At 31.4% G+C, this 17163-nt stretch overlaps 1 protein-coding gene across 2 annotated transcripts in view; it reads left to right on the top strand.

Annotated features, from left to right (window-relative positions):
- Positions 1 to 1030: 1030 nt before the first annotated feature.
- f (espin protein forked) overlaps positions 1031 to 17163 on the top strand; it is an 82151-nt gene continuing 66018 nt past the window's right edge. The window contains exon 1 of one of the 2 annotated variants that reach the window (XM_090111790.1): positions 1031 to 1589. In XM_090111790.1, the coding sequence (XP_089967916.1) occupies positions 1240 to 1589 (350 nt within the window). In that variant the 5' untranslated portion in view covers positions 1031 to 1239. The remainder of the gene's footprint in view (positions 1590 to 17163) is intronic. The other variant, XM_090111789.1, reaches the window with a different exon arrangement.

Below are 17163 nucleotides of genomic sequence, written 5' to 3' on the forward strand. Positions count from 1 at the left end.
AAGAAGTGTTTATTTTTTTTTAAATATGTTTTCTTTCGAGTTAACTACATGAATTGTAGGTAGTTGTAATTGCATCAAATGAAAATTGTTTACTGTGATGTGTTTTTAATTTAAGTATCTGTGTGATTACTGATTATTTCTTTTGTATCTAGGTTATTAATATTATACAGTATGTTGTTTTTTTATTATATAATTTTGGTTGTTAACAGGTATTATAGTTGATGATAGCGAGTGAAATATATATGTAGAAATTTAATAATTACCATCTGCCAAAATGAGCGTTATACTGTGGTTATAGTTCTAGGCATAGGTATTAAGAAAAAAATGTTAATTCTGTAGGTGAGGAAATTAATTATATTATTTGTGAATTTCCATCTTCGAATCTTGTTTAAAAACATTTACCTTTATAATAAACATCGTATTTTTGTAAATTTTGTACTTTTCATTACATTTTGTTTTTGTTATAAACTGATTTAAAATGAATTTTGAATATTTCTTTACGCAATGCCTTTGGATAATCGACGCTGACATGATGTTATTACATTAATTATTAAGCTTTATAAAAGCATTTAAGTTTTTTTTTGTTTTAATAAATTTTCTTTCGAGTTACATGAATGCTGTAATTGCATCAAATGAAAATTGTTTACTGTGATGTGCTTAAATTTAAGAAACTATGTGATTATATCTTTTGTATGTTAATTATTAACATTATGTGTGTTGCGATGTTTGCTTTTTTTACTTATAATAAAGATTTTTGCATAACGAAGAAATTTTATTTTGTCAAAAGAATTGAGTGAGAATAAACATTTGAATCCAGTCAGCCAAAGCGAAATTTAAATAATACCATTATAGTTAGAGATATTTGCTACGGATTTGAATGTAATTATTTTCAGTTGTGCTACATTTCCTCGGTAAACAGTTCCGTTTTTTCACCTCGAGAAAATGCGATTTAATTTGATGTAAAGCTATTATGGCGATTGCGCGGATTGCGCGGCAGTGCGGCCGCAAACGTCACGCGCTTCTGTCCTCCCGACTGACCATAGACAACAATAACAAAAATGAGCCATTCATTGTTAACTTTTATCAAGAAAGTTTTTCCAATGAAAATGTCTTCACGCGATTTATGACAAGGAAAGTAATTATTAATAAATAACGACAGATTTCGAGCGTTACGCTAATAACTTGGGTTTTCTAAAATACCACGGATAGCAGTTTTGTACGAACGGCAACGGATAAAAGATGTGTTTTTTAAACGTGCTGCGTTTGCATGTATCCCAGAGTCAGCGGCAGAAGCGGCTCTACAAGCAATATATGGAGCAATTGGCGGGGGCGTACGTCGAGAAGTGTACAGATCTGACGATGCATTGGGACTCCATGTATAATTACCGCTTGGGCACCCCGGAGTGGCGATATCCTCTCCCTCGCGAAGACCACTGGGGTGACACGGAGGGCTCTAGATCATGTTTTTCCGAATCAGACAGTGGGCGGTATTCATCACCCTGTTGTTCAGAAGTGATATTCAACGGTGGGCAACATTTTAGCGGAAACGGACATAAATGTCATGCTGTATGCTATCCTGGAAACTTTGGGTAAGTGTTATAAGAAGAAGCTGATGCTATTACATCTATTAAGTGCTTTGTATATACGCCAACGTGATTCGAAGATACTCCCATAGGATAGAGATGTTAAAAATAGTATTATTTTCTCTTCACCGGCAAAACGAACCTGAAACAAAAACAAATGATATCTCTCTTTATATCTGTGCATAAACAGTTCCACATCACTGCCTAGAGGAGGCACTGACTCAAGATTATAAATACAGGGCAAATAAAAACTTAAAGTAGGTATGTAAATTAGTTCAAAATGTTGCATGATTACAAAAGTCAAATAACACACACGATAGTTGCTTTAGACATTAATTTACCTTTATAGTGCAATATTAAAATTGCATAAAAATCGTTGAAGCCGATCGGCCATGTCTGTGAAGACGCATTCATACAGTGATACAATGAAATATACTCTATTTTTATATTCTCATAGACAATATCTTGACGGACAATACAGGTATTAATTTCAGGACAAATTTCAGTCAATTTTTACTAATCTGACTAATCTGAGTGGATCATATATCTATAGGTATGTTTACAGTAGGTATAACATATTTTTATTATATACTAGCGGTCCGCCCCGGCTTCGCCCGTGGTACATATTTACGTTTTCTCTACGTAAAAACCATCCTCGTACTTCAAGGAATATAATAAAAAAAGAATTATCGAAATCGGTTCAGCCGTTCTCGAGTTATGCGCTTACCAACACATTTTGCGATTCATTTTTATATATAAGATATTAATCAGTTCGTGTACACGAATGGCGATAATAGGTAATTATGGATAATTAATGACGCGCTTATGTTTTTATCGTCATTATCAAATATGTATGTACTATGTATGCATACCTACAGCGGCTTAAGAATCTATTAACCGATAAAGAAATTTGCACTGCATTAGGTACATACCTACACTTAGTGGTTATAGAACATAAACAAAGATAAAAAAAATATATTTTACTCTAGTCACATATTATAGGCACTTTACCTATAGCGTGGGTAAAAGGTGTGATTACAGACTAATAAATTATACCGTGTCTTCGGTTGCTATCATACCGATGCGCACGATCTGTCTGGTCAGCAGTGGTCACTTCGTGCCACCGAGTACGAGATCGTTATTGCACAGCCATAATGCTTTTACATAATGCTTCAACACAATATTTTATAATTGGTAGCCTCTGTACAATTTTAAGAGTAGCTCGCTGTCTTTTAACTAAAGAAAAAATGTTGTGTGGTTTTATGAAACCACGGTAAAAGTGAAACTTAGGCACAAAATTATCGTATTTGTACGATAATAATTATCGTACGGTTCCGAACACTGCTTTATACTTACTCGGCAGCCGACCGTCACGCGACATGCGCTACACAGACCAAAAAGTTTGAGACGATGTAATAAAAGTTTCACTTTAAAAATAAGTTAGTATGAAAATATAGAACACCTGCTTGATTGCCAAAAACTGTAAAGGTAATTTGGAGCTTTCAAAAATGTTTTATACCTACCTTTGTTACATATCCTTCCAATCTCTATTTTGTTCCTACGTTCGACTTAGACTAGATTGTTAGATAAAATAATCTAAAGTCTGCACTGTTAAGGTTATGTTCGAAATTTGAACTGATACAGTTTTCAGTTATTTAGCAGGGACTCAAAAATAAATCGTTTAATTATTGAGTCGCGACTAATACTAAGACAACTTTTGTCCCTTAGGATTATAAACTCTACCTACGTAAGTATAAATCAGTTTTCTTCAAAGACAAACATGTTTTTATTTATATCAACAACGGAACCAATGATGTTAATAAGATGCATTACCCAGAACGGGTGATATCAACCCATATGAAACGTTCAAGTTCGTCGGAGCGCGACCAATGCGTGATATGTATTAAGATGTGAGCTATGCGAGGTGTCGTTAGTGGTTGCTATTAGCAACGTGTTATGGTGACAGGAACATAATTATTATGTACATTGTACAAGTACATTGTACAATAAAGAAACAATGATAGTAACTAGGTAACGGTTTGTGTCTTTCTTTCGTATGTTTCAGTGGACTTCAGGATTTTCGTCAATTTATATACACTACTAGCGGTCCGCCCCAGCTTCGCCCGTGGTACCTACATGTTTAAGCTATCCTATCTCTCAAGTTGGATCGAACTGCGCAAGGTGTGCGAATTTTATTATAATCGGTTAAGTGGTTTAGGAGACCATTGAGGATAAACATTGTGACACGAGATTTATTTATACTATTAAGATTGTAGAGAAAATCGTCTGTAAGGTTTATTATTCAATAAATTGACGATATTCTAAAGTTGCGTAAATCTTAATCTTTTTTTATACCCCAAATACAAATATAATTCCTTTTTTAAGGCAAACTGCTGACAAGATCAGTTTGTTTAAAAAAAATTGGTGAAGGTGCTCTACAATTTAAATGGCGTGCAAACCGCATATTGTCATATGTCAAATTAGTCATATTCTCGATCAACTTCTTGAACATAATGTGAATGAAAATTAATGGTTGTAACATAATATAAATAAATCCTGTGAATAAAATATGAATGCTATTGTAAATTAGAAAGCTCCTAAATAAATGCATATAAGCGGCTTTTATTCGGTCACGTCTTTCGCGGTAAATCAATTGGATTAGTTTATAGATTGTATAATCTTAAATCAATTGCTTTTATTTAGGTTAAATGGAGACTGGAGAACAAATCTATTTCAATTAAAACTCATTTACTAACCCAACAGAATAATTCGTGTTTTATGTTACTATGGCATGTAAAATAAAACGGAATTTCTAGAGAAGATAGTGCCAAAGTATTTAAGAGTATGTATGTGCATCTATAGAGAAGTTTTTAATAATTATAAATCAAAATAATACATTACGACGATACCTGTAGAATGTAGATTTATCTACACTAATATTATAAAGAGGAAAACTTTGTTTGTTTGTTTGATTGTAATGAATAGGCTCATAAACTACTGGACCGATTTTAAAAATTCTTTCACCATTCGAAAGCTACATTATCCACGAGTAATATAAGCTATATAATATTATCACGCTAAGACCAACAGGAGCGGAGCCACGCGGGTGAAATCGCGCGGCACAGCTAGTTTATTATAAATAAAAATACATAAAATATTGATAACATATTGGTCTCGTCTCTACATTATTAGACACATGATTAGAATAATGGTAATTTTCTGTAAACATGCGTCTGCTGTTAGGCATTTTTATCGGGAAACCTAAACAAACCCATAAATACTTAGGTATAGACTGACCTAAGTAAGAAAGTATATTTACCAACTCAGTACATAATGAATTTTCATAATAATCAAGACCCAGATTTTGCAAAAAAATGAACAAAATATTTAGCACTTTACACTTTCCAAGTTGAGGCTCCATTATTATAGACGTTTGATGGCTTTATAAATGTAGATATTTAGATACGCAATTTATTCGTTCTTGTTTTAAATTACTCGTACTTACATATCTCTCTTTTGCGTTAAATCTTTTTTTCTCTGCTAATCATGTTTCTCTATGGACAAAATGGGCATGCGCGTTGAAATCTTTTATATGAAAGCCATTTGCGGGAGACCAAAAGTTTTTAATTATATGAGGTACTAAAACCTTCCTGATTCCTCTTGAATCACTAATTAAAAAAAAACTTATTCGGCATGAAAAGACCACTCCGACTACACACTTATATTTATATATTAATGTTGAAGGTATGAGAAAATAGAAACAAAGAAATCAGTAAATATAACGCATCAATACTAATATGTATTATAAAAATAATATAATCTGAGGAACTACTAGTCTGATTTGAAAAACTCTTTCAATGTTAGATAGCCCATTTATCGAGGAAGGCCATAGGCTATATTATATCATCACGCTAAGACCAACAGGAGCAGAGCACTGAGCAACGCGGCTGAAACCGCGGGGCGCAGCTAGTAATATAATAAGTTTAAAGACGAAAACACTTTGCTTAATTCTATAAATGATGGTAATAGGTACTCAATTAAATTTGCCTTCATCAAGTTACAAAAACTGAAATAATAACAAAATAAAGGAAAATTATCTTCGACGTCTTATTGTACAAGACTTTATCAAATAAATGCCAAAAATTACGGTCATAAAAAAGTAATTGTAAAATTTTCAACGCTTTTGTAACGAAGAATGAACTATCAATTAAAGAGAGACTGTGAAAAATAAACCAAGGTTTAATAAACACCTAGAGTATTTTTAAAGTTGAAATTTGAACATTTTTGAAATAACTAAATAAAACACATCTACGAGAATACATTTAAACTATTGGAATGCGAATTTGACTACCTGGGAAGGAAATAATCTAAATATTATATAAAACTTGTATAAAACTTAAACGTGACTGACTGACTGACCATGACATAGTGATCTATCAACGCACAGCCCAAAGCACTGGACAGATCGGGCTGAAATTTGACATCCAGGTAGATGTTAGGATGTAGGCATCCGCTAAGAATGGATTTTGATCAATTCTACCCCTTGGGGATAAAATAGGGGATGAAAGTTTGTAACATGAAAATTTATCTTTTCCTTGAGTCCAAGCTGCGTACAACAGCTAGTTACATATTTATAAGTTAATAGTATGTAATTGAAAGCAGTTTTGGTAAGTAGGTACCTTAATTCAAGTATAAAAAATAATTACATAAAAAAATCTTACTTTTTGCTAATAAATATTTTGTATTATTTACTTGCTGAGGGCAATGAAACAAAGATATAATTTTATTCATCAATGGACCATGAAAAACAATTTCTCTCGATACTAAATGCGTGAAAGTTGACCATAGTGCAAAAGGGATTATTTCATTGGAATTTGAAAGTGAAAACAAACTCGATTTTCATAAATGTGTAAAATTACCCAAAATAATAATATTTTAGTAGAAATTATTTTTTTTACGCTTGAGGTATCAAAATAAGAATTATTTTATTTATAATAAAATATGTATGAAAGTTTTTTTTTGCAGTACTTGTGATTAATATCATAACCTACATAAAAATATATTAAAATTATTTGAAAGCCATAAATTTATATGAGCGCCATCTACATTTAGGTATACTGAATCTGGGGTGTCATGTTACGATCAAAGCGTAGTCATGCTACTTACCGCTAGATGTCGCTACCACAGAAAGCTTGCAATACGTCGAAGAAAATAATTTAAATTATAAGTTTTTATTCATTATTAATTTCAAATAAAGTTAAGAACGATTTAAATTAAATATTTTTTTTACATTCAACATGTAAATGTAATTATTAAATGAATTGAAACACAATCATTGTATTTTTATTTGCTTAGAGATTTATGTCCTCTTTTTTATATGTATTTAGAGAGTATGAATCTATACTTAATATTACAAAGGTGAAGAGTTTGTTTGCTTGTTTGTTTGAACGCACTAATCTCAGGAACTACTGGTCCGATTTGAAAATCTTTCGGTATTAGATAGCCCATTTATCGAGGAAGGCTATATGTCATCACGCTAAAACTAACAGGGACGGAGCAATGCGGGTGAAACCGCGGGGCACAGCTAGTAGATAATAAATAACGAATAGAGACTAACCTAACCTTTAAAATTTTTGAGAGTTGAAAAATACCTCCCATTCAAGTACATAGTATGCCAATTAAAAAATTTCATTGGCATGAAACAGTTGCTTCAAAATTAACATTAATGACCGAACCGTCATGCTTTTTACTATTTAGAACATGTATCAAGAGCAATGAATTTAACATTTGCTTACTAATTATTATACTGTATTATTTGTAAGGTTTAAAATATCATATTTTTCGCCGATTTTTCATGGTGGATTCTATTTAATTAATGGCGATTAATGAAAAAAAAAATACAATCATCAACATAGTAGATATAAAACAAAGTCGCTTTCTCTGTCCCTATGTCCCTATGTATGCTTAAATCTTTATAACTACGCAACAGATTTTGATGCGTTTTTATTAAATAAATAGATTGATTCAGGAGGAAGGTTTTAGTATATAATTTATTAGGTTTTAGAAAACGCGGGCGTAGCCGCGGGCGGAAAGCTAGTATTTTCTAAGATGATGATGCTGACAATTCTTGAAAGACTATTATATACGCTCAAGTAAGTAACTGGTTAATTATTGTAAAAAGATAAGGCTAAAATATTTTTATTTTATCTCATATTTAGGTCATCCAACACCTATGGTATGTAATATACCTATGTAATATGTATATGCTTATGTATACTTTAACATTTTTATTGATAGGTGAATAAGAATATAATGATTTATGACTATAAAATTGGGCGGTTAAAAGTGAAAAGATATCATCAATATGCATTCATAGTCCAGTCTGTGGGGAAATGTAAAAGCCTCTGCTCTACAAAAGGTGGCGTAGAAAATGTTTTGAAACAATATTGTTTAGGTATGAAAGGTTAATAAAAATCCAAGTTTTCGACCTTGACGGACCCAGGCGCTAGCCTCCATCTTGAATTAAAGGTGCTAAAATTAGGTATATTTTAAATAACTTCTCAATTGTTTACTAAATCACAAAAGTGTCTATGAGGGGTTCAAAGAAGACAAAATTACCTACATTTTTTTCATACATGATTATTCTGTAAGTCTTAAAGGTAAAAAGTTACAAGCGACGGAAATAATAATATTTACAGAAATCATATAATTTTAATTTTGTTTAAAAATTGTGCAGAAATCTTTTTTTGTTCTTTTTGATGGCCCGGGCTGGTTAATGGTGGCTTCTTCATTATCGTCGCTGAAATTTTCTGTTTCATTGTCTGTATTTTTAGTTTCCAACCATGAAATTTCGTCGATTAAATTTACTTTTTATTGATAACTTTACGAATCGTTCAGATCGGATATCTTCTAAGGATTCCTTATCCATGTCCCCTCCGTAAAAATTTACTAGAAAGCGTGCTCCAGCGTCTTCGATTTCTTCTGGTCATGATGACGAAATTTCATGGTTGGAAACTAAAAATACAGACAATGAAACAGAAAATTTCAGCGACGATAATGAAGAAGCCACCATTAACCAGCCCGGGCCATCAAAGAGAATTAAAAAATGATAGCTGTACTATTTTTAAACAAAATTAAAATTATATGATTTCTGTAAATATTATTATTTCCGTCGCTTGTAACTTTTTACCTTTCAGACTTACAGAATAATCATGCATGAAAAAAATGTAGGTAATTTTGTCTTCTTTGAACCCCTCATAGACACTTTTGTGATTTAGTAAACAACTGAGAAGTTATTTAAAATATACCTAATTTTAGCACCTTTAATTCAAGATGGCGGCTAGCGCCTGGGTCCGTCAAGGTCGAAAACTTGGATTTTGATTAACCTTTCATACCTAAACAATATCGTTTCAAAACATTTTCTACGCCACCTTTTGTAGAGCATAAATACCTACAGACTGGATTATCATAATAGTACTTGTATACGTAGTATATTATTATTAGTCTGTGATAGTACCTATTACCTTTCATAATTTAAACATTGCAAGTTATCAGCTATGTATCGTGTACACAACAAACATAAAACCCTATTAGTTTCTTAATACATGTATAGAATTTGTACCTAAGAGTAAACATTGTATGGAAAATGTCAAAAGATAAATGCCTGGAAAGATTTCAGTTTCACCACGCGAACGTAGATTATTGGCAATTAGTTGCATTTGCTAATGCTATGTTCATACTTAGTGAAACAGACGGTTATTATATTTCGTATAATTTTATATGACTTGCGAAATCTTCACTGCGGCTTCACTCTTGTTGCAACTGGATAAAATTTTCATCCATCCATCCATCGATGCATACCTACTTGCAAACTTTCACGGTTTTCAACCCCTTACTATTGTAGAATTTTATAGATATTTTAATAGGACATGCAGTGGGTTGTTAGAATATTAAATGAAATTCTTATTATGTCAGCTATCTGTCACTGAAAGTTCCGTCAAATTTCGTCGAGCCGTTTCAGAGTTTAGTAGGAGTAAATAGACAGACAGAATGACATACAAAACCACTTACGTTACAAACAGACGAATTTACTTATTGGTATAAATTGCGTTTATTAGCTCTTTTAAAAAACGGAATCAACTTACTACGTTGCTCTAACTGCAATAAAATAAAATAATAATTAAGAAGCAGCATTTAGAACTGTTATGGCGAACGGTTGTACGGTAGCTGGTGTGAATCATTCTGTATGTACATATGTTACAATTATGTGTAAGCGTAGGAATGATGTCAAGATTGTAAATGTTAGAATATTTTGATAAAAAATTTTAACGTAGGTTTTATGAGATTTTTTTTCATTTAGTAGGTACCTACGTACTTTTTATATTTTTGAAACCCATTGAAACTCATTAGTAGTGAGTATAAATAGGAAAATTGTTTACAATAAAAGCTTGAGAATTAGGTCTTTATGGCCTTGGCATTTCATAAATAATTTTAAACTTATAAGCAGAGTCTCCCTGATAAGCGTAAAACTTGCTAATTAGGTATACATATTTAGGCGATCGATTTAAAATATTGTTAGTGACTAGAGAACAATAATTATAATATATGAATACTCGTCTAGTCTAGAGTAGACGACTCCTTTCTTTGTTAACCTTATTGCATATAATTTCTTCAGTTATCAAGAACTTGAAAAACCAACCAAAAATTTAACTCAATATATTATAATTTATAACGTATTGGAAAGCACGAAAATATAACACGATGAACATCCAAGTGGAGATCACTCATTCAATTCTTAATTATTCATAAAACTGGTTGTTTCACTTTCTCAAACTATCTATTGATGTCTATTTTTTATGCAAATACTTCGGTATTTTAGGGAATTCTTTTGGGTACAACAATTAATTTTTCCTTGTAATAAGGAAATTCCTGTTTTCATTTATTTTTTTGTAGATTTAAAATTAGGATTGAGTGAAATATAAGTATAATTTACTTACTTGACTAGGTCAGGTTTTTTAATTTAAAGAGAGGTAACACAAGCGTATTATCTATGTGAGTGTATATACGTACGGTAACGCAAGCGTATTATCTACGTATTTATTATCTATGCCTACGAAGTTAAAAAATGAAGCATAGGTGAAGAAATTAAGAAAATTATGTAAAAATATTAAAAAATAAACAAGCTTGCGGAGTGCCATTTTTAACTTCGTTTTAGAGGTCGTGTGTAGACAGAACGACACGACTTGCCGAAGCATCGTACACATTTCATAAAATTTTGTATATGGTTATATTATATATACAAAACTTTATATCAATGTAAATTTTGGATATAATAACATCTTTATATAACGTAAAAATTAAGATAAATAATATACATACTTATTTAATATGTTTCCAGTGGAGTCCCTAAATGTAGAGCATAACCTTTACTTGGGTATAAAATCGAGTATTAAATCTAAATTCTTGATGTCTTGTCTTTCATATTAGCTTTGAATCAATCCATATTTTTTAACAAAATGAATGAGCAGCAACAGAATGAGCTCATATGTAGTGATGTATAATTAAATGCTATTTATGTATTTTAAAGTACCCGATAAGATCGCTGTCACGGAATTCGACTTTTTAATTTAGAAAACACATAATTAATTCACTTTCGATATGGTATAATAATTTGAATAAATGATTTATCTTTTACGTAGTTACACGCCTTTACACTCATCATTGATTTGTTAAACTTATGCAATTTTAATCTCTCTCTCTATATGAAGAATTTTATGAACAGAATTTTTTTTATTACTCTATGGTATGGTGGACGTCTTAAAAGGCTGGAACGGAACTCTATGGTATGACGACTCTATGGTTTTCATTAAATATAAGTCTTTAAAATCAATCTTAAAACATATCCAACTAAATAATAAGTACTATTAGACACAACCAGTAATATATTTCTCTACGAAGAAAACTTTCTTCGACACAGTTTTTCCGTGAAAACTCACATAGGAATAAAAGTAAAAACTCTACTTTCACGATAAAACAAGGAGTAAATCTCAGAACTTGATTTACTTTTAATTCAATTTCTAGCGCCATTTATGTTATAAATAAACACGTTTGAGATTCGCATCATTGCACGATTTTACTGTTAGATATGGGGTTAGAAAAATAGAGATCCGTGAATTTTGTAACAAATCATTTATTTTCTTTTGCCTAATCCTAAAGATAGGTTGAGGTTTAAGAGATTCTCTCTAGGATAGGTTTTATCCTGAAAATCCAATGGGAATGACAACTTTGCGGATTTTTCTTTTGACTACATGGACGAAAAGCTTGTATTTTATATGCATTTATATGTAGAGCAACATTTGACATTAGCTTTATATTCTTTATCCTCTATCATTATATATCATTATAGACTGTAATTGTATTGCATCAAAAATGCAATAAACACAATCTAGTACTTATAAATCAAATCGTAATGCACTTGATAATTTACTTGTCTATTTCTATACATTGCATTGAATGATAATTCAGCACAGTTGAAAAAGAATGGACTATAAGGTCACATCTATCGTGTTGTAATAAAAATATCGAAGCTTAATCCGTGTAGCCAAACATTACCGTAACTTGGACCACGTAACCGCGATATGATCTGTGCACGCATTCACTGGCCGGCTGACGATACATCCGCGCGCGCCGCCATTTCACACGTTCGAAATTTAAATTTTTGACATTTTGTTTTTTTTTTCTTAACTTTTTAATTAACAATATCTGGGCTATGGACATGAATGCGTTCTGTGGTTTGTGTTCTGTGTGAGTGTTGTGATTATTGTGGATTACAATTTTGCCGGTAAGTTGTTTACATTGTAGATGCAATGAAAATTGAGGAAAATTGCGAATATTTTTTTCCTCACATTTGTAACGTGTAAATTTACAGTTGCTTGCAACTCTGAAATTAAAGTTTATATTACAGTTATGTTTTTCTGATTGAGTTTTATAGGTCCGTTGGATTAGAAACGCACGTTTGAAGTAATATTTAACATTTTACCATAATATTATAGAGTCGTTTAAATACCGCAATATATTATAATATTATACTTACTCGAAATATTTTTTGTTCTGAATAAGAGAATAAATGTAAAAAGCAGAATAATAAATATTAAACAAATAAACGTTTGGAGTTTATATAATAACAATAAATAATAAGTTTTTTCTGTTTTCCCAATTTTAGTAATAATTAAACTTGGCCTTGACACAATTACATTTTGTTTCATAAGTGTACTGTCGTATCTAACAATCAAAATATGATTTTAATTTCAAATCACTGGATATCGAACACGTTTAATTATTTTAAACCTTTTTTTGTCCATATTTATTAGCTCCTCTATATTGTAAAAGAATTTTAAATTTGTAAAACTAGTTATAATTAAACAAATGAAGGATAGAGTCAAAATGTTGATAGATAGGTAAATAAATAAAAATAAAAATAAAAATAAAAAAGCCTTTTATTTCTAGACAGTGATAAACATAACAAAAATAAATGTAACTTAAAAAAATAGAAAGTAATTTTAAAGCAAAATATGAATAAAAGTAACTACAATCTAAGTTTGTTCATCTGCTAGAACCCCTCTGCAGGTGAAGGCCTCCTCCAAGGCTGTCCAGTCTTCTCTAGATTTGGCTAATTCCAACCAATCCACACCGGCTACTTTAACTAAGTCATCTTCCCATCTTGCGCAAGGTCTTCCTGATAGATAGGTACTACTTAGTAAAAATTAAAGTCCGTAGTCCAAAATAATTCACCTGATTTTGAATAAAATAGGAAAAAACATAAGTCCTTTGATATAAAAAAAAAATCCGTACGAACTTTCAGCTTATAAAATATTAGTAGGATTATAATTTATAATGCTATTTGAGGTCAATAAACCGGACTACATAAATATTGTAATAAAATTTTCACTTTCTTCATATAGCCTATAATGTTTTGTCAAGGTCATCTGAAGGTAAGCTGAAAGTAGGTAATAAATTTTAAATCAAATTAATAATTTATTTTTTGCGTCTCACACGTAAAATAATAAAATGAATTATCACAAATATCTACTAGCTAGCTTGTAATAAAATATATGATAACTAGCGGTCCACCCCGGCTTCGCCCGTGGTACATATTTCGCAATAAAAGGTAGCCTATTTTTTTTCTCAGGGTCTAAAGATTGTCAGTGCCAAATTTCATCAAAATCAGTCCAGTAGTTTATGCGTGTAAACCATACATACATACACACAAACCTTTCCTCTTTATAATATTAGTATAGATATAATGAATAAGTTATTATTTATTCAAATTATATAAAAAAAGCATTGCTTTCAAAATTGCGGGAAATGTAGAGCAGTATATAAAGATCACAACAATCGATCGAACAGGAATTTTATGTACATTAATTGTAAACATTTTGTTTATTATTTTTTGTATTTTGTCTATTACGGAAATAGATTAATAAACTAAATTAAATATTTAAATACTATAAAATGTATAAATTTTCCTAATGTTTTTGTTATAATTATTTGACAGCTAAGTGTAGAAAAAAAAGAACACTATATTTTTGCGCGGCAACGACCATTTGCTATCTATATAAAAAAAAAGTTTGCTAGACTTGCAAATTATTAAAAACCGATACTTGGGTAATATCGAGGGTAATATGATTACGAGAGTTACGTACATTTTGCACGTAACGTTCATAATGATAGGTTTTTAATACAGCATTACGAAACTGCAATAGGAAGGAAAATATTGGACTAAGAGGCTTGTTGGAGATCTAAGTTCTACAAATAATTGATGCTATTTATATGTATAGAAACATAGAAAATAAACCTGTTTAATATAAGTAAGACGTTTTGAAACAAAAATGTTAAATTTTTATGGATAACCTTCATGACCAAGAACCGAGTTTTTATAGCATTATTGTATGTATGTTATTACTAGGATAGAAAAACGACTATTTATCTTTTTAATTGAAATAGAGATGCTCTAAATTTAGTTTACTCTTTCGTAAGCAATTGTAATAGTTTCTAAAAATAAAAGTATCCTGAGTTTCTTTTTGGAATAACGTCACATGAAAATTGGTAGAGCCGTTTTGGAGATGAGTCGCTCCAAATAAACAAATGCACGAACAATAATTTTTGTTTATTAGCATCAAGATGTAGATGTAGATACACCGATACAGATATTTCTCAAAAAAAAGGTATAACTTTTTATAAGTAAGGTAATTTTTCGCCTGAACACATTAAAATAATTTGACATATTAGAATGAGCATTCGCTCATTTGATGTAAATGCACCGTTAGAATAAAATAGAGATTAGATGGAGTCATAGGTTATAGTTTATGTTTTTTTTTTATGTCAGAGCAAGCAAAGGGGCAGGTGGGCCACCTGATGGTAAGTGGTCACCACCGCCCATAAACACTTGCCTTTTAAATAACTTTGTATAATGAACTAGGTGTATATTAAAATTAGTATAATAAACAGTACAACGAAGTGAATGCTTCCTCCATGCGGTAACTGGAGCGAGCTGGCGACTGTTTTAGCTCATCTAAGTGTTTAGCCAATTATTTACAATGTGCTAGTGTGGTTGTGACTTTTTTCAATATTGCCCTATATGGTGCTTTTCTTCCAATAATGTGCGAGGATGTGTAGTGTGGAATAAATAAATAAATATTTCAAGACAATTTTCACACACGGCACGATCTGATCCCATACTGAGCTTTCGCTTGTGTTATGGAAACCAGATGGCTGATAAACATACATATATATAATTTTAAATAAATACTTACATAGATAATAAACACCCAGACACAGAGCAAACATCACACAAATATTTGCCCCGGGTGGGAATCGAACCCACGACCTCTGGCTTGGAAGGCAGGGCCACTACCAACCAAGCCAACCGTTCAGTCAAATGTAATGGAATGTGTTTGTAAAATAATAACTTATAGCACACCCCGGACACTCCATACAAAATTATCGTTTTGACAGTCACACTGTAGAGACTGCAAATGTGTGTGTTAACGCTTTATGGCTGGCACATTTGTGACTAGCGTAAAAAAAAAATTCGCGTTTTTCTGATGAAATACATCCGTAAACAGCACAATATCTAACCATTTTCTACGAAAAACGATAATCACAAATCCAAAATAATAAAATTACTTTAAGTCAATTTGATTAATGTTGTCAATCTTCGTTGCGTATCGTCCTTGCAGAAAAATGTGGCCCATTTTAATCACGATCGTGCGGGGTGAGGTAAGTGTAAACATTTTGGCGGGAGGCGGAGAGTGTCCGTTCTGTAGCGTTTAGCTACTATTATATTGTATTCTGTGCCTATAGTATCACTTCAAACGCTAAACGCTTCAAACTTCAAACTAAACAAACACATTCCTCGCTACACATCCTCGCACATTATTGGTAGAAAAGCACCCTTAATGCAGTATTATTTCGAAAGTGGAATAATGACAGCGCGCTGTCATTATTCCAGCGATATATAGGTCGTGTAGCGACAGCACTTTATCACACTGGAAGTAATACTGCTTTAAGACATCATGGTAACCCCTCTGGTTTTGATTGGTAGGATGTGACGTCACGGCCATATCGAAATGATTTGAAGGGAAATTATTTTGTATCTTATAAATAAATGCAAACGAATATTTTTCTTGTATTATGGTAGGTACCTAATAAAAAAGATTTTTTCGAATATTATATCCTAGTATAACGTCAAATTGTTTTAGAAAAGCAAGGTAGAGCTTGCTCGTAAACGGTTTAGAAATTATAAATTTAATATTGTAAAAGTATTGATACTTCTTCATAGTGAAAGTAGGTACGAGCTTCAATATAATCTATAAGGAAAGCAAAATACCCTTGTTTATAGACTTCAAATCAATCCTACGCTGAGAGTATACATATTTAAAGTACATACCTATATTAAATACTAGCTTTCCGCCCACGGCTTCGCTCGCGTTTTCAAAGAAAAGCATAGTTCCCGTTCCCGTGGGATTTCCGGGCTAAAACCTATCCTATGTGTTAATCCAAGTTACCCTCTATATTTTTTGTGTGCTTAATTTCATTGTAATCGGTCCAGTAGTTTATGCGTGAAAGCCATACATACATACATAATTACAAACCTTACCTCTTTATAATATTAGATTATTATTAGTCTGTGATATTAGTATAGATTATAGTGGTCATGTAGCAACTAATAGTGTTTTGGTAGAATATTTAGATTTGATTTCGTAGTTGCACAATTAAATATCCGATGATTAAAATATTGTTAGCTGTAATTAAATAAGCTTTTGAAATTATAATAATCATGCTAAATTGCATTAAAATTAATTATCACTCAGTATAAAATTATAAATTTAAAGGATTTACTTTTTCTATTATTTATAAATTTATATTTATAAAGCATTTCAATGCCTTAAAACCTAAATATCAACATAATATAATCAACAGGAACGGAGCAATGCAGGTGAAACCGCAGAGCACAGCTAGTTATGTGGTACAAGGGGTAGTTTCACATGTATTTTATCGCAAACTATATTATACAGGGTGT

The sequence above is a fragment of the Colias eurytheme genome, chromosome 17 (genome assembly GCF_061535395.1).
Source record: "Colias eurytheme isolate Ceu_HAF_F1 chromosome 17, ilColEury1 Martin Lab GWU primary, whole genome shotgun sequence".
In the NCBI taxonomy this organism is placed as follows: domain Eukaryota; kingdom Metazoa; phylum Arthropoda; class Insecta; order Lepidoptera; family Pieridae; genus Colias; species Colias eurytheme.